Raw genomic sequence first — 19,795 nt, forward strand, 5'->3', positions numbered from 1 at the left:
CATATTTTTGTCAGTTCCAAATATTATGCTTTGCTTAATGTATATTTAAATGTAATTTCAGTATCAAAGTGACTTTTACATTGCCATAGATGTAATCTAAAATTGTTGAAAGGGTAGCCCAAAAGTTACTTTTACTGTATGATGCTTTTGGGGTTGATATAAGCAGTTATTATGAGCTTCTCAAAATATGATACATAGAGTTGAGTACAATACATTAAAACAATTCATGTCTTGCCATATCTCCAGTCCAGGGGTGAAATTCTCAAAACAAAAGTAGAGGTACTCAAGCTTGGTGAAACAAAAACCTATGTGTAAACATAAAATAAGACAAAGCAACTCAAATAAGTCCCAGTACTAGTACTACCTTAAAAAACAAGTTCCAGTATTCAGTACCAGCAGAACTTCACCCCTGCTCCAGTCATGCTGCATCTGATAGCTGTGTATATTGATAATATCCGTGCAGCATAGCTTCCATTGCAAAAGTTGCTTTTCTAAAGAAGATATGTCCAAAACACCTTACTTTTCCCTCCTTGCTTTCAGTAATTCATCTAGTGTATGAAAATGAAAGTTTCCCAGTGCCTATTTCAACAGTCCAATTGCACAGAAATCTAAAAATGTTGCATTCAACAACTTAACTATTATGTCTTTGTAAGCAATAGTATGAATGTCAATTTCATTTTCTAAAGCCTTCAGGTATGCAACAGTTCAACAGGAGGTATGACTGAAAACCTTATCTTAATGAATTCACACCTTGTTAGTCTCATTATACAGTAACTCTCCCATTTACATTGGGTATGGGTTCCTAGAACACTCAAACCTAATCTAACCCAACATAAAGACATAGAAAATAAATAAATCAATACAGAACACTAACGTTTTAAGGTTTTTGGAAAGTTTGGCACAAAAATAACCACAGGGAGTATCACTCGATACTGGCTGATAGGACAAAAAATGTGTGACCGAGGCCATGGGAAGTGCACCAACAGTTGAAGATGAGGAAGAGAACATTGATCATTTCTATGAAGACCTTGATAAAGCACAATAAGCAATGCAAACCTCAAGAAGTGTTCATAGTGATGGGAGATCTAAATGCAAATATTTGGTTGTGATTAAATGGATAATATTGTTGGACCATATCGACTTGGAGAGAAAAATGAAAGAGGAGAGAAATGGATTGATTGGTCTGTTGCAAATGATCAAGTCCTTATGAACACATTGTTTGAATGGAAAAGCTTTGGAGATAATGTTAGAAACCAAAGTGATTACATCACCATCAATAGAACATTCAGGAATGCTCTACAACAATTGAAAACTTACCAAGGAAGGGGCTGACTGTGGGAGTGACCATGTCCCTATAGTATGTACCATCAAGATAAGATTGAGGAAACTTAAGAAACCAAAAGCACCAAAGAAGTTCAAGTGTACAATTCTAATGAAAAAAGATCTGATTAACTCTACATTTATAGGTTAGGTCCATTGGGTATTGTTTGTATGGACAATGATATACAGTTCAACAGTACTTGCAATAACTCTGAGCTTTCTTAACATATCTTCACAACAATTGGTTAGATTTTGCTAGGGATTACAAGTATTATGTACATAAAAAATGAGAATTAAGTATTTAATTAAGTATTTCTACTGAAAATTCGTTATTTATTTATTATAGCTATTTGCACTCAGTTTGAGTGCAGGGTGATTTTCATGTTAAGTATAAAATACTTAAAATATAAAATAATCTTATAAAAATCTTCTTCTGATTATATTCATAATTGCACATCTTTGCATTTTCACATTTTCCTTTAGTGTTCATTATTATTCTTGACACATGTCAACAGGCTTTTGTGGGTAATATTACTATATAATCCATGATGTCAGAAAAACACATAGGTTCAAGAAGTCTTGATATAAATGGATAAAAACCCTATAACCCGAGTGCTTTCGAAAGCGCTCAGGTTATAGGGTTTTTATTCATTCCTATATCATCGGTAGAGATACTTTAGCCTTCAGCAAAATGTTCTTGCACTCACATGCTGTTAATCCTCATTCAATCTCACAAATGGAGGGGATAGGCAAACTAATTTCCATAGATTTTATATATGCATTTTGAAATACTAAAAAGTTATAGATTACTACATTGATCTAAAAAAAAAAAGCACTTTCATTTATCTGGCTTTCTAACTAAGCTACATGAAGTTCTACAACATTTTGTTTCTGTTCAGACTATTAGCTTGATCATAACTCTCCAACAGTATAACAAAAGAACTTGATCAATGTGCAATCAAGACAAGGAAAAATGATTTATGAAAAATGTATATAAATAGAAAAATAAATGGAAAAAGATGTTACATCAATGTATAGGAACATCAAAGACATCACAAGTAAAGGAAGATGCACTGCTAGTGGATGTATAAAATAATGGTGATATAATTATGGGACGAGAACAAGTACTGAAAAAAAATTGACACAGTATACTGAGGGTTTATTCCATGACAGTAATGAAGAAAAGCCACCTAATAAGAAGAACATGAACAAATTGAAAATTCTCAAGTTAGAAGTAGGAACAGTTATCAACAGAATGAAAATCAATAAAGCTACAGGACCAGATGAAATTGCAGTAGCACAAATAAAATGTTTGGAAGACATTGGTATATAAAAAAAAAGTTAAATATTATCAGTGAGGTTTATGAAAATGGTGATGTACCTGAGGATATCAGAAAATTTAACTTTATTGTGCTTCCTAAAAAACCTGGAGTCATTGAATGTGAACACTTTCTGGTAGCAGTGAAAGAAATATCATATAACTTGTAACAAGGACTGAAAATGAATTTTTTATATATCTCTTAATAAAATATAACAGAAGAGATGAAAAAGTACTGGCTATAGATAATTCAATAACATGTTTGAATTGATCCTTTTACCAGTTTCTGGTCAAAATGTACAGATATAAAATGTGTGAACTAAACACAAAAATTGACAGATAATGTAAATACTGCAAATTTTTGAATTCAAAATTGTATTCTATAATCTTGCAATTATGTAAATTTGGTCAATAGAATTATGAATACAACAGTGGGTTTATTTTTTTCTTTGTTTCATTTGTTTTGTTGAATTTTGCACAAAACTCTTCAAGGGCTATCTTTGCTAGCCATTCCCAATTTTGAAGCAATAGAGAAAAGGCAACTACTCAGCATCACACACCATCTACTCTTGGGCTACTCTTTAATCAGATAGTGTGACTGACCATCACATTATAATGCCCCTCCACAGCTGAAAGGGTAAGCATGTTCCCATGGCTTGCAGATTGCTAATCAAGCAACCCAAGTACTGGTCCAAGCCAGAAAATTTAATTCTACATTAAAAGTATGCAAAAACAATAAACTGAGGCTTACCTTTACAAGATTTATCCCTAACTGATTATAAACTCTTGCCAGAAGAATGTGGCTGTTATCATCTTCTGGTGTTAATAAGTTTAGAAGCTCTAATCCATTGCGCATACAGGTTTGGCCTTCCATAACATTTTCTATTTGTCTTCCTAAATCCACAAGATCCCATGATATTTTTTCAATTATCTGAAAATTGATTTCAAGTAAAAAAAAAACATATAATTTGACTAAATAATAAAAAAATGTTTCCTCGTACCCAAGGACTTTAAACATATAAAAACATCTCTATAAGTGGAATCTCGAGCATATTAATTTCAAAGTAGATAATAAAAGTAGAAAAATAAAAAAACTTTGGAAATAGGGAAAGTAATTTTAATAATGTCAACTAAGATGCATCAATAGTGAATAATAAACACATATACACAGAATATAAAGTTGCTTAGAGATTTTTTCTTTTCTTTTTAATCACAAATTTTATTCATTGTCCAATAAATATATCATTGAAACTCAAAAAATGTCAACAGAATATTTCTTCATGATGGCTTGTCCAGAAAACAATTGCTTAATAATGTTACGACAGCAGAAATCACGTGAAGCTGGTAACACATGATGAGATTCTAGAAGGATCGGGGAACCTCATGAACGTCCCAGCATTTGCTAGATGCCCTCTATTTTGGTGCATAAGATGGCAGATAAATTGATACGGACATAATCGAGTCAAGCCGTAAGAAAAGTGTGTAAATCATTGTGAATTATAGTGTGTGTTTGAGTTACAGTGACTGTGGAAATTCTGTGTATTGCAAAGTTGTATTGAAGAAGAATAAACTAGTTTTATTTAAGAAAGGACTTGTATCACTGAAGTTCCTCGGGAAGAATTTTTACGGGAAATTAACAAGCGACCAGAAACGTAACAATAACATATCAAAAGCACCTGGAGATATAGCTGTAGAAAAGTAGATATTTCTAAAATTGGAATCTTGAGAACTGAAAATTTCAAAACAATTATTTTTTTATAGAATTTTGTGATAAAAACAAGGTTTTAGGTGTGCTGAGTTTGATACCAAGATAGATTTACTCAAAACTGTGACTAACTCATACCTTTCTTCTGGAAACAGTGAAAATTTGCTTTCTAATTTGAAAATAGTTATAATTCAGTAAAAGTAAATTGAATTTTAATGTTTTAAACTAATTAATAATAATGATCCTAGGTTCTATAAAAGCAACAACGTTATAAATATTTTGATAAAAAAGGTTAGAGAAAAATGACCTTTTAACTCCAGATAATTATAAAATAACTTTTTATTTTAACCAACATTTTGCCTTTGCAATTTCATCAGGTTTAGTACCTACAATTGATTTGTAGGTTATTTGTAGAAGCTGCATGTTCTCAATATTTTGAGAAGTATTGTAGAAATTATAAATAAAGACACAGACAGTTATAAGTTCAGTTCATTGGGTATAAATTAAGCATATTATATTTCTGTTCTGAATAGTAAGTAGCAAGTTGTAAAGAAACTAAATGTACGAGGTGAGCATTAAACGTCAGTGTATATCCACTGCATATAGTGAAATAAAAATGTTTATATTTTTTATCTCATAGAGAGATATACGAGTTGCTCCCAGTTTGGAGGCCTCATACAGTAAATTTACTTCAGAATCAAATAGCATACCACCAAGAAAAGTTCTTCTGCACTTTTTTAGGTTCACATATTTCTGTTGTCAGATTTACTGCACTAATAGTTTATATCCAAAACGAGTGACACAAATATTAACCATGAACTTAAAAAAAAAGGTAAAAGCAACAGAAATTAACAAGTAGAGTAGGAAACTGAAGGAGTTTCAAAGAAACAATTTTTACATTTTTGTACACCAGTTTACAAATACACTCTAAAACTAAAATTACTGATTGAAGGATAAAGAACCAGTCCTTAGCTTACCAATACATGCAATATGATGAACTATGGTTGCAAGGTATGTTAAAAAACTAGAAGTTATAGTCTGGTACACAGAAACTATATGCACAGAAAAAAGCTAAGTATTTTATTGGAAAGTGAAAAAAAGTGAAAGCAAGAAGAGATGCAAACAGCTGTACTATACAGTGTTTTGGTACTGGTTTGAAATATTTCAAACTCAGAAGCACTTTTATTCTTTTAATGGTAACCATGTTTGAATAATGAGAGAAACAGATATACTGTAATAATACAAGTTAAAAACTTGGTAAAGCATAATAGAAGAGTTGGAAGTGGGTGATACTAACAAGCTGCCACTAGACTATAGCCTCAAATTAGGGATGGCTAACACAGATAGCCTTCAAGTAGCTTTGTGCACATTTCAATAAACAAACAAAAATTCTGCTAATAAAGTCTCAGTAATTATTTTTCCACATTCAGAAAAGAAAATAAAAACAATACATATTTTTAAAATCTCCAAAATATCAAGGTATTCTAATCTAAAGATGTTTACAGAAAATATAAATAAAAGTAATAAAAATTCAATTGAATGTATGGCACATTCTCTAAACACCAACTAACACAAACAAGCATGGGCTGTTTCTTGAGAGGAAGTTGTGAGCTGGAACATTAAACTTTGACTATCACTCTGATCTACCTCTCTCTCTACTAGATACAAAGACTTGAGGACTGGAGCTAGAATGAACTTATTAAAGAATTGAACCAAACTGATTGACAACAAAGGCAGATATTTAAAGGTAACAGAAAACAAAGAAAAGTCACATTCCTCATTTTCACCAACCATATCTGAGTTAATAAAATAAACAACCCTACAGTCAACTTCTAAGTTGTTGTGATCATACAATTCAAAGAGAACACAGAAGTACTATAGTACAAAATCTTGTCATCAAATGAATAAAGAGATGTACTATTTGTAGAAAGAAAAGCATGCTGTTTTATGATTTATTACACCATTCTTATTTTTGATGACCCAGTATGAATTATTTACTTTATTTGATGCTAAAAATCTAAAATTTTATTACGTTAAATAGCAATCTGCTTGTTCCTGCATTTAATTGCACTGGTAATCAATCTAAATCTTGGAGGGTATGAGGAAACCTTGGGATGACATAGATAATGAAAATCTCTTAGTAATGGTTTTTACATTGATGTAGCAGTTCTTCAATGTGTCACTACTTTTCAACTATGCTTGACATGGATGAGGGTGCTAGCTAGCCTCATGATGAGTACAAGAAAATTCTTCACATTTATATGTATGCCAAAACAGAATCTTGTAAACATGACATCATCTATGAAAAACAGGACTATTTTTTAACTGTTAACCAAAAAGCTAAAAATTTAATGTATGAAGTGAGATGCATTCACACTACCTTAACTGTTTATTGAAAAAATAAAATTGTCCATGTATACAAAATGTTTTTATTACAATGAGTAGGAGTTTTAAACATATTTTTCCACAGGTATGTGACAGGTTAAAAAAAAAAGTCTTAAATTAAATAAAGTTGTTTTTATTTATCATCATAAGTTACTAATTTCCAAGTGTGTAATAAATAATTTAAATAAATAAAGTTGTTTTTATTTATCATCATAAGTTACTAATTTCCAAGTGTGTAATAAATAATTTAAATAAATAAAGTTGTTTTTATTTATCATCATAAGTTACTTATTTCCAAGGGTGTAATACATAATTTAAATAAATAAATTTGTTTTTATTTATCATCATAAGTTACTAATTTCCAAGTGTGTAATAAATAATTTAAATAAATAAAGTTGTTTTTATTTATCATCATAAGTTACTAATTTCCAAGTGTGTAATAAATAATTTAAATAAATAAAGTTGTTTTTATTTATCATCATAAGTTACTAATTTCCAAGTGTGTAAATTAGTGGAATTCTTCATTATATTTTTGAGACATGATGCATCAAGATTTTATAATGTTTACAAAGTTTATATGCATAGTATCCAAAGCATTTAAAGTAAAGAGAAAACTGCACCTTTACAAGTGATTTAAAATAATTGTTTCAAGACCTATTGATCTAATTAAACCCTAAAGGATAGTCCTTTGGTCAGAAACAATATTAGGTGAAATGTATTTATGATAAAAAAAATCATGTTTGACTGCAGATGCTTTTTCATACTTCTCTTAATTAAGAAAATGAGAGTAAAAATACTATTTCTTATCTATAATTACCAAATATTATTTCTGAAGGAGTCCTTTCATTGATACCAGAACTCCTCAGAGGGCTGCAACAGTCAAGAGCCCATCAAAATCATTTATTGTTACAGTGTTGAATAATGAAAATAAGTCAAAAAATCAGAAAATGACATTAATTTAAATTTGTACACTATGTGTATACACACAAACACCCCCCCTCCACACACACAATTATAAATAAATTTAAGATTACTTTTTCTGCTATGATATAGTTCAACTGACTAATTCTGGTATTGAAGTGAAGGTTTACCGAGTAATAATCTATAATAAATAAAATACAGACATAATAGGCAAATACAAGAACTGTAGAAGAAGCATCTGCAGACAAGCATGCTTTTCAATAAGATCATTTGGTTCACTAGTATTTAGCATTTAATAATGAAACAAAATATGCTGTTCCAAGTTAAATATTCTACATTATGTTACACAGCACATTCTATAAGTCAAAATTCCAATACTAATATAAATTGTAAAATACAATGATATTTTTCAAAGAATTTCTTTCAGTTTTGGTCCCTACATTGTTTTTTTTTGTAATTTTCATTAAATGTGATTTTTTCTGTAACATAATAAGCTACTGTTACTTTGTAGGCACTATGCAATGTAAGATTGAAAACCTTATTTCATTTAAAATAAAATACATAATTTTTAAAATATATCATGCTATAAATCAATAAAATTCTACAAACTGACAGTCTTCAAGGATTCTATATGAACACATTTAGTAATAAAAAAACATTGTAATGCATTTGTTTGAAAAAATAAAAATAACACCACGATTTAACTAAGTTTTTTTACAAAGTATCAAAATTGGTTAATTGTAACTGAACAGTATACAAAAATGTGTTTAGGAACTGTAAAGTATAAAATAGAATAATATGAAATCTTTCTATTCACTAAAAAATTTGCATTTCAATGTCTAAGAATCTATATTTCAATTCAATCTACCTTAAGTGGAGTCTCTGGATGAGCTACTGTATCCCTTTTGACAGTTTGATGTCCTGAATAAGGACAGTTTCCTCTGCTAACAAATTTTCCTTCTGAACTGATGTCAATATACGAATATTGTTGTTCTACAGAAAGTCTGCCGTTAAGAAAGAGAGGGAAATTAAACATATAATGTTACTAAAAATCTATAAAATTAGTGTCATTATTATCACACCTTATCAGTAATAAAAATAGATGCAACAAAGTAAAAGCTTATTCATATAAGAAGATTGAAATTAGAATTTTAAAACTACTAAACAGACATGATAATTTAGTGGAATAGGTGATATATAATGTCAAGTATATGACTGGTTTGTTAAACCCAACTCGACCAACTGGAATGAACTCTTATCCTACATCATGATGGTGTGGAATGGAAGCTTCTTGCCTTTGGTGAACCATGCCTCATCTTGCACTCTGATGATTTACAACAATTTAGAGGTGTATGAAAATGTGTAGTACATGTGTATACTCATATATACTCTGGTAACAGCACAAATATTAACCCTCACTCAGAAGAACTTAAGCTAAAAAGTATTTAAGTGATTATTTATTTAATGATGGCTGAAAAGAAAAATGTTGAATTTGACAGCTTGCATGTTACAGAATTTTACTGGATCACAGCTGCTTAGAAGTAGCTTCAGAAAGTAACTAAGGATAGTTGTAAAGAAGTTTGAGTGAGATCCAGAGGCAGTCTGTTGTAGGCTATTAGTGTACATAAAAATGTGTAATGAAGATATGTGTATTACATATATAATAATGTCAATTTGGTAAAAATGCTTCTTACACAATGTTTTTTATTTCCACCAATAATGATGATAAGTGAATGTAAATCTTCCAGAATAGCAAAGAAAACAATCCCACAAAGTGATTAGAATAATAGATTAAGACAACCAAAAAATTATCTTTTTGACAAAAACTACTAAGTAGTACACACTTTAAGAAAAATAATCATATCTGAAATGTCTTAATATATACGAGTTTATACATTAAAACCATTAGTATTCAGTCAGAAATAGATGAAAAAATCTAAACACTGGAGCTGTCAGAGCAAACATATTAACAAATGGTTCACACATTCACTTATACTAAATGGCTTGTGTCCATTACTTGTGGCTATTCACACATACACCAACAGAGGAGAGAAGCAAAAAGAACCCAGAATCAAAACTTCAAGTTCTGGAATAGTATTGAAAACTGTTGCTTTTAAGATTGAGAAAGAATTATGCAAGAAAATAAAAATTTCAAATATTTCTAGGGAATATGCAGAAAATAATATATGAATAGTTGTATGTTCAATGAATTTCCAAAAGCACTTGCTAGAGATGTATGTGCTAAACATATCATTTAACACATAAGTACAGTGTGATAAACAAGCCAAGTTGACAAAAGCACTTGCTAGAGATGTATGTGCTAAACATATCATTTAACACATAAGTACAGTGTGATAAACAAGCCAAGTTGACAAAAGAGTCTGCACAAAGCATACAAATAATCAGCTCATGTTATTCCCCATGCAAACCTTGTCATCCCTATGTAATCATTACTACAATCTCATTAACTCTCTCAACACAGGCCCGGCCAATTTGACTGAACACGTGACCTCTTTGTACTCGTTTAAAGTCTTTATAGACTTAATACTTCTAAATTTTAATATAGTGTATATCTTCACAAAATTTGGTAGTCTTTCAGTTCATATTATAAGTCTTTCAAATACAAAAAATAATATTTTTTAATAAAATAAAATAAAGATTTGTCCTTGAATATATTGAGTATTTGTTTTTAATAGACTATGTGCAAAGTGATTTTCATGTTAAAATTAAAAATACTTTTCCTCATCTCAAAAATCTCAAATTTCCTTTGTGTAATCCCCAAAACCTCCTAAATGCATTTCAAATGATCCTTTAAGTAAAACTTTATAGTGTATCTGTTACTTTCTCTACCCTATTTTAAAATGGGATCGGTCAATTCGACCAGCTTCGTAACCACCAAAAAATATTGCACTGCAATACCCCTTACTGTATTGTCATCTATGAACTGACAAACCTAACTCTCTTGGTATCACAAAGTATAGATTATGAAGGTAGGATTCTGCCAAATTTAACCTTTTCATATAGAATTATTCAATATTCTAGCCATGAATTATAAATCAATAAACTCACAGACTAATGCTGACTAAGCACAATAATCAACATACATTATGCCCTAGACCTGTACTAATATGGGGGTGGCTGTCACTACTATACCACCATCTATGGGTCAATAAACTTACCAAAGTCACTTTCACAGAAAAACAAAAGCAGACAAAATTTTGGGAAACAAGGACTTTTCCAATACAATTTACTGCAGACTAAGTTCTTTTTGGCACAGTTTAAGAGCACAAAACCTTGAAGCCATGTACATATCTTTCATGCCCAAGGGTATATAGTCTTGTGTGTAAAGACCACATAAAATCTCCCTTTCATACACATAAGCATTTTCAGACGGTTTCTTACGTAAACATCTACTATTGTTCACTAATAAATATACAATTCAACGTAAGTATTCAGTAAGCAAGTTCTTGCATATCCATTAGAATTCAGAAAGATAATTTCCATAACTATCATACAGATAGTTAACATTGTTCAACAGCTCGAAAAATAAGTCATAATGCCCTTTCAATTGGAAATCTTCAAATCATCCAACCGTCCTAGCTGTACTATAGCCAAAGTTATCACAATGCCCTGCAGACATTTTATCATAAAGTACAATTGAGTATCTAAAAAAAAAATCCTTTTGGTCACTGATTTATTAATAAAACAACCATCAAAACTGCCATTTAAGCAGTTAATCCAAGTAATAATGATTGGTCAATGTTTATATCTCAGCAAGCCACTGAGCAGTCAAGATACTCTCTACTGATGTTCCCTCACCTGACTCCTCACAGATGGTCGGACATATAGTGCTAGCACTTTCTTCCTCATCAGCTGAGCTTAGAACATACAACACAGTACTCTTACTGTTCTGTGACCAATCAACCTCCTCCAATTCTGATTTATGGTCTAACTAGTTCAAACAGGTTTATTAGTGAAATACAACTTCAACTTATCCATGTATTCAACATACTTTTATGCACCACATGATTTCTTAAATTATATTTGACAGATTAAGCTACTTGAGAATGAGAAAAGGATTAGCCTAGCCACAATTAAGTTGCTTTTGCTTTCATGATGAAGATATACACTAAAATCACACCTAGTTTCTACACTAAAACTTTCATTCCCGCTTTGTCTAATCATAGTATCTTTTCTGACATATAGGCCTTATCCAACTGTTGATGCACAAATTAATGTGGAAAGATTAATAGAGACTTCATCCACACAGTATATTTTCATCGTGACACTAAGGCACATGTGCAAACCATACATCACATCTGTTGGGAGCTGTATTTATGTGCAAACATTGAAAGAATTTGGTAAGAAACCAGCTAAATGTTGCTTTGTGTGTCATCACAATATAAGGCATGGGATCTTCCCAACTAGTTCAGTATTCGGGGTTCACAAACTACAAACTTTTATAAAACACCCAATATCTTGCACATTCAATTAATATCTAGCTATTGAAATTGTCTCCTATATTAGTGTGGATTTCTCTTGGTGTTCTGAATCAAGCAATTACATGCTCAACAACACATCAGCAACAGATTGTAGTAACATATCAGCCAGTGAGTAAGTTATGGTATACATGGTGAAGTAACTGTTAAAAAGCAAACATACCAATTACCTTTATCAGTCTCAAGAAAAGGGCATTAGCTGCATTACACATGGAGAACCATTATTCTAAATTTGCAACTGCTCATAAAAGGTCACATATTACATGTATCCATACTGTATTCCTAAATCAATATAATAGCCACATGCTTCACCACATTGGACAGAAAGTAATAATATCTTTCAGTTGTTTATGCTTAAGCTCCTTGTATGTCATTTATGACGTTTATCCACTGTTGAAATAATTAGCCTATATAATGTCTGTCACTACTACTTCTACAATGGCTTTCACTGTCACACAGTGCCTAGGATCTAGATAATTAACAAACTACAATCTGACCATCTCACAAAACTATCTATCCACATTACCATACTACAACCTTGACTTACAATGTACAACAAGATGATACTTTTAAAATGTTTTAATCCAACATTCAATCATCTCTTCTGTGTTATTGAAGTTTGTAAGCAATTGCAATGATACATAATTCACTCAAGTTTGGTGATGCAGTGTTTAACAAATATCACAAGCAGTTCTTTCTTTGCAATATGTATGTCAGGAGTCAAAAACATGCAACTTACACACACAATTACACAACTGATTCCACCCTGCACATGACAATACTGTTCCAAATTGTCTTGAATGGGCTAACACCATGGCCTAAAATAAAGTATGTTTAGATGACTGAAATACTATGTGATAGCATTCAGTCAACTAAAATGTATCAGTTTTAATTAGTGTTGATACTAATACGCTTATCTATAAAACGTTGGAAAGATGTGTAACCTAGGAAGTTACAAAGTTCTTGTTTCATCAGTGGTTAAGGCCATCCTTGGAGCACTGCAATCTTCATAGGATCTCCAAGTATTCCATCACTACCCAGAATGTGACCAAGGTTTAACCTCTCCCATCAGCATTTTCAGTATAAGTTCAAAAGAGGCAAGTGTATTCCTCAGCCTGAATGGCATGCCACAATATTTATACAAGCTATTTCAAGAGCTCAAAGCAGGATCAGATCTGCTCTTACTATTTAACCCTATGACCTCTGGTGTTACTTTTAAATTCCTTTCTGCATATGGTACTGCATTACATTCAAAATTTAATAAAACCACTTTACTATCAATATATGTCAATGAAATTAACATTATAATGTCCATTATAATTTGAACTTTTATATTATCCAATTTTAATTCATTCTTTTTTAAAAAAAACAACTTGAACTGCAGTTTTCATGTCACGTAATCCACGAGCTAAAAGAAATGCCATTTTCTTTAAGCAACATGTGGGGAGTCTGTGGAAATAATTTCATAAGTCCCCACGGACATCAGTTGACATAAATGATAAAAGACAAAGAATTTTAAAAGAAAATTAAAAATGAACTACAAGTAAAAATATAAAGATGTGAAATTACGCACATAAGAAAAATAAGACTTTAGTGGATTTCTACAAAAAAAGTTGAAAGATATGTACATATTTCCAATTGTTAATTTTAAACATTTCATTGCACTGTATGTTGATGATAATAAATTGTTAGTGATATAGTAGAGAAAATGGAAAAATAAACATTTACCTTAATCAAAACTTTTGATATTCATTTATATATGAGGTTCTAGAGATTAGGCAAATGAAATATGAAAACTGTAAGATTAAAATTACTATTTTTATCCTTCATATAAAAATCACCTTACAAGTGAACTATTCAGAGTCCCAGTGCAAATAACTACATGAAATAACCAATTTTTTATTACAAATGGTAAAAAAAGTAAAAATTAAATATTTCATTTTTTCTGAAACTACATACTTTTAGGAACATTTTTGTCAAATTTCAAACAATTTCACCCACAAGTGTTACTTTTGTAATGAAATATTATGAGAATGATATTACTTTTGCTCTGTAAGTGTAGTTTGAAGCCATGTGGTTAATTCAACTTAAATAACATTCTTCAAGCATTCCCAGACAATCAGATGTCCATGACAATAGAAAGGCATCAAAGTTCATGACTGTCTTCACTCACCTATGGCCCAAAAAGAATCTCAGCACACATTCCTTTTTTTCAAGCAATCCATAATAAAGATAAACAAACACTCTCAGAAGATTATATTGCTTTATCGTACAGCATGTGCTTAATTGCAGCACTATTTTATCTGTAATACCCCAGGAAAGCCTGCATGGTGTTTTCTTTACTGGATGTGCATCATCTGTATCTAAAGGTGGTATGTAGCTATTGTTTGTCCCAGTTAGCCATTTAGTTCCACAAACACAACTGTAAATTCAACCAACAGTTTAGAGTTCCTGTAATTGTATCTAATTTATCTACACATTCTTCAATTAACAGCCTGAAATGCTCTAATGAATATCCTCTTGGCCACAGTGTAGCTAAAGCAAACCTAGCTACAGAACTAGTTTCAATCAACTAATTACATAGTACTCTAACATACGACCAGTACTCAGAGATACAATTGTCTGGCCAAAATGAACTTTACTTCTGGACAGAACATTGTTTTATGTGTTAGTTCCAATACCATAACAAATGTTGGCAGCACACTACATTGGTTCTGCACAATATCCCAGAACACAACTTCTACATTTGAAAGTGGTGTAACATCTTCCTGGAAATGTATTCAAGCAGTCCACTGTTTCTAGGATCCAAAACTGCAGCTTTACTGTTCCAAAGGCCAAGCTGGTTTACATATTTTACAACAGGACCAAAGATACTAATGATTGATCATGCAGAAAAAGAATCAATGTAGTCCATTTGTCAACTTTAACTGACTGGAACAGTGAATTTACTCAGAATACCCGATTCACAGTTAGGTTAACCAAGGTTCTTGAAACTCGTGTATCAACCAGGAATTCAACCTCTGAATCCCAGGTACCCTTTACTGCACATGACAAAAGGTTTTAGTGTCTTACATTCAAAATTTTATTAAATTGCTTTTTGTTTATGTTATACCAATTAGAACAGCATAACATCTTAGCTAATAATCCATATTTTAATGGTATACAAGTTTTAAGTTCTTAATTCTACAAGGAAATATTTTAAAAAATCCTGAATTTCTACTAGTGTGACCAATGTGACACATTTTGTCTTAGCATGTCATCATCCCTCAAAAATGTACGAAATTAAACGTAAATTATTCTCTTTAAAATCATTATTGCTCAAACAAACCATATTTTTTATAGCCTTCAATTTTGTTTGGTTACAGAACTATCGAATAAAAATCAGACCCCTCTTGCCATATCCACCTGTCACATCCTCTCTTTCAGAATTCGTTGATAGTTCTCTCTTATGTTTCATTATACATTACCTATAACCAATAGAAAGTCTAGGTTTTCATATATCAAATGATGCATTGTATAATGTTGTATTCTAAACAGAATATCATCAGTTTCACTCACAGTACAAGATTCATTCCCATGGGAAAGTTAAAGACTAGCTTGGATGAATTTGTTACGGCTCTTGTCGCATAGTTAGAAAGCCAGGAAAATTGAGAAGTAAGTGAATTTGTCTACTTTTTGTATGTTATTAGTCTATTCTTTGGTGCATTATTTAATTAAATAAAAATCGTTAAGAGCAATACTCTAATTACTATAATAAAAAAATCAAGGTTAACTTTTACTGACAATTGAGGGCAAGAAAAAAGAGGATTGGGTAAATTCTTTATTTCTTGTTTTTCATATTTATTCTTTATTCATTATTATAAAAGTAACTAAAATCTAAAAATACAGATCTTTTTAAGTTAGGTAAAATAAGTAATAATATTAATATAATCAAAATGGTTCACAAGACATGCAATCAAACAGCTCGTATGTAATATAATCAAATTACAGCATAGTGTGAGTTGCATGTTCACCAAGTGATTTACAACTCATAATTGTGCAAATAGTAATTAAATTTAAATATATGTATAATGTTACGAACTTAGAACTACTTAGGATAAACGAATGTCTTTTCATGTTACAATTTGAAGTCATTCTAGAAAGAAAAAAAAGAGGTTAATTTAGGTTTATTTTGATTTTTTTTTGGTGGTTACAAGGTCGGTCAAATTGACCAATCCCGTTTTGAGATTGTGTAGAGAAAATAACAGATAAACTATAAAGTTTTACTGAAAAAAAACGTTTGAAATACATTTAGGAGGTTTTAAGGATTACACAAAGGAAATTTGTGATTTTTGAGATGATGAAAAGTATTTTTAATTTTTAACATGAAAATTATTTTGTACATGGACTATTCAAAACAAATACTCAGTATATTCATGGACAAATCTTTATTTTATTAAAAAGACTTCACTAAGAAATATGACTTTTTGTATATGAAAGACTGCCAAATTTCATGAAGATATACCATATATATATTGAGAGTTATAAGTATTAAATTTATAAAGAATTTAAACAAGCACAAAAGGTCACATGACTCAGTCAAATTTATTGACCCCATATTGAGAGGGTTAATGTAGTTATTTACACTCACATTCTGAATAGTGCACCAGCAAGGTGATTTTCATTTTTAGTATAAAAATACTATCTATTATCCTACAGTTTTTACATTTCACTTGCATAATCTCTAGAACCTCCTAAATGAACATCAAAAGTTTTTTAAAATGGATGTTTATATTTCATTTTCCATTTTCTCTACCACATCACTAACTGTAGCTATTATCATAAACATACAGTGCATTAAACTGTTTATAAGTAAGAAATTTAAATATATACATAACTTTTATCTCTTTGTTGCATAATCTTAAAATATCTTCTTGGGTCATATGTGTAATTTCACGTTTTTACCTTTTCACTTATAGTATATTTTTAATGTTGTATTTTCCTTTCCAATTCATTGTCTTTTATTATTTATGTCAAAACACCAATTAATGCCCATAGGCCATTAAAATGTTATGATTGGCAGAGTCGTGTCAGCTGAAGGCAAAATGGTTGGCACATGCCTTATTTTTATAAACCTTCACGAATGAGGAGATGACATGTAAACTTAAAAATATAATTAAAACTTTCAAATATAAATTTTAAAACACAAATAATACATAAGTAACTAAAGTATCAAAGGAAAACCTAAATGCAATTTAACTATTGAACAATCATGTATAAGACGAGAAAAAACAGTCAAGCACTAGAGACAATGATCTTTACAATGGACAAGTGGTAGTTAGCTTGTCATTTCAAACATAATTTATGGCCTACTTTCCTTCTAGGCTGTAGAAATTAAGCAAGAAGTCTGTTCTTTCTCTTGCTTATCAGCATGCTATTCAAATCTAAACAAGACTGTTGCTTAGCAACAGATTATTTTGTAATGTGGATGTGGCATTTACCAGAAAAGAGCAAGTAATAAGTTAATTGTTGGAATGATGCCTTTGCAAAATGACACTACTGTTTAGACTTTGACTTAGTACTTGCAGAAGCCTGTCTAGACTGTTGTAGAGGTACTGAGACAAACCTGAACAAAAACATTAGCAACCAAATCTAAGATATTTCAACTGCACCTACATCAGGTGACAAGAAACTAAAGTTTTAATTGTTTGTTTCAGAGGTTTCTTTCGAAATAAAGGATTAATAACTTGAATAATATAAAACTTTGAATTATAATGTAGTTGATAATGTCAAGTTCATTACACTACATTAATAGTAAAGTGCTTTAATTAAATTTTGAGCGTACCTTTAACTCTTTGTGACATGTGCAGAAAGGAATTTAAAGAGTGCACCAGTAGGGTTCAACTTCATGGGTATTACCTGTTCAACTTCTTTGCTACTAATCTGCAAAAATGAAGTGATCTCTTAAAGCATCTCGGCTGGCACATGGTTGAGACAACCACATACATTAAAACTCATTCTAGAAACATGTAGTTCATCCTTTCAATTAACAGTGATATATTGTCAAAACAAACATACTGTCAACCTACAAGCTCCAACCATGACCTCCCAAACAACCCCTAGTGGTTACAACATAAATCTCTCCTCACTGAGAAACTCTAGGCTACATCATGGTTAACTAGTTCCTCCTCATGATTCTGTCACTTATGGCAGTAAGAGACCTCTACCTTCATACTCCAGCAGCATCTCCATTCTTCTGACCACAAGGAGAGCCAAAAGTGAGGCTTAACTTTTACTAATCAGTACATAGTAAGGGCCCTATAAATAATACCCCTACTTAGTCTCAAGATCTCCTGGCTGCAAGTTACCATAGCAACCCTCATTTATCCATATTGCCTTTAGCTGAAATTCATATTTACTAAGGGAATATGTTTCAACAGCTTGTATATGATCCTTGATCACATAAAGACCAATAAAAAGGCATGAAGGATTTGAGTGATGCCAACATTTCCAGAAGAAAAAGAACCATCCATGCAGTGGGAGTAGGAGAGGTGAGTAAGAGTGGCATCCTGTTCTATAATGTTGAGCAGGATGGGAGACAGCTGAGCCCGACAGACAGATGAAGAAAAAAAAAATATCCAGACTGATTACATATTGAATTGGGGCAAGAATAGATGTCGCAGTCCCAAAAGGGAAGTTGGACAACCAATCCCAGTAAAAAAAACACAAATTGAGGAATGTGTAACTTCTGATCCTTAGAGAATCTAGGCAATAATATAGACAAAGAAGATCAATGTCTGGACACCAATCTCCTGTCAGTATAGGCCCAACAACTGACAGGAACAAAACTCTGAAGAACTAGACAGACTCTCTCACTACCCCCAGACCAACCAGACTCAGATAACCCTAGAACTAAGTTCCAAATCCTGATGAACTGTGAGAGACAGAAACCCTACAGGTTGGATGGATAATAGAGGGGAAGATGTGAAATGAATGAATAATTGTGACCCAAGGACCTGCAGAGCGCCTGAGCCCATGGTTAAGGTTATAACACGTCCAAAAATACTTTGAACCGAGCCCCACAGTCCCTGTATACAATAATCACTGATGCTGCTGGCGATCCGACTAAGCAGTGGAAACCTTGGACATGGACAGAATCTATTCTTAGTAACTATGTACTAAAAAGGCTGTGGGGGTCAGGACTCATGAATAGGGGTGGAACTATGACCCCCTGTAAGAGCCAATGAAATTTGAGACACCAACAACAACTGGGAGGAATGTAGAAGCCAAAAATGAAACCAAAGTGCATGCAAAAAATAGATCCAGCTCGTCATCAATGAAGCTGGGAACTCAGTCTTTTAACAAAGGGAAGTGAAAGGAAACAAAAATGTTGAATTTGAGTTGTAAGTCCTTAGACTTACTTTGTCCCACCAGAGGACATAGAACTAGACTGGTGAACTACAACTCTGCCTTAGAACTCTGAAATTTGAGGAGCAGATGTGTTATTTAAGAGTCAGAAAAATGCCTCCAATTAGTGGTGTTAGGCTAAACCACAAAGTTCCTTCATGTAATTAAGCAGTAAACCTTCCAGCATAAATCCCAATATCCGTGTATGGAGTGAAAATTAAAAATTCCTTCCCAGACTTTTCTGTCATCAAGTAAGTTGTA

General features: G+C 31.6%; 1 protein-coding gene across 2 annotated transcripts in view; it reads right to left on the reverse strand.

The window, feature by feature from the left end:
• LOC106469877 (F-box only protein 21-like) overlaps nucleotides 1–19,795 on the reverse strand; it is an 80,765-nt gene that overhangs the window by 24,797 nt on the left and 36,173 nt on the right. For both annotated transcript variants that reach the window (XM_022398455.1, XM_022398454.1), the window contains exons 7-8: nucleotides 8,518–8,653; nucleotides 3,390–3,569 (exon numbers count right to left, since the gene is read on the reverse strand). In XM_022398455.1, coding sequence (XP_022254163.1) covers nucleotides 3,390–3,569; nucleotides 8,518–8,653 — 316 coding nt within the window. The remainder of the gene's footprint in view (nucleotides 1–3,389; nucleotides 3,570–8,517; nucleotides 8,654–19,795) is intronic.

This window comes from Limulus polyphemus, unplaced genomic scaffold (genome assembly GCF_000517525.1).
Source record: "Limulus polyphemus unplaced genomic scaffold, Limulus_polyphemus-2.1.2 Scaffold3700, whole genome shotgun sequence".
In the NCBI taxonomy this organism is placed as follows: Eukaryota; Metazoa; Arthropoda; class Merostomata; order Xiphosura; family Limulidae; genus Limulus; species Limulus polyphemus.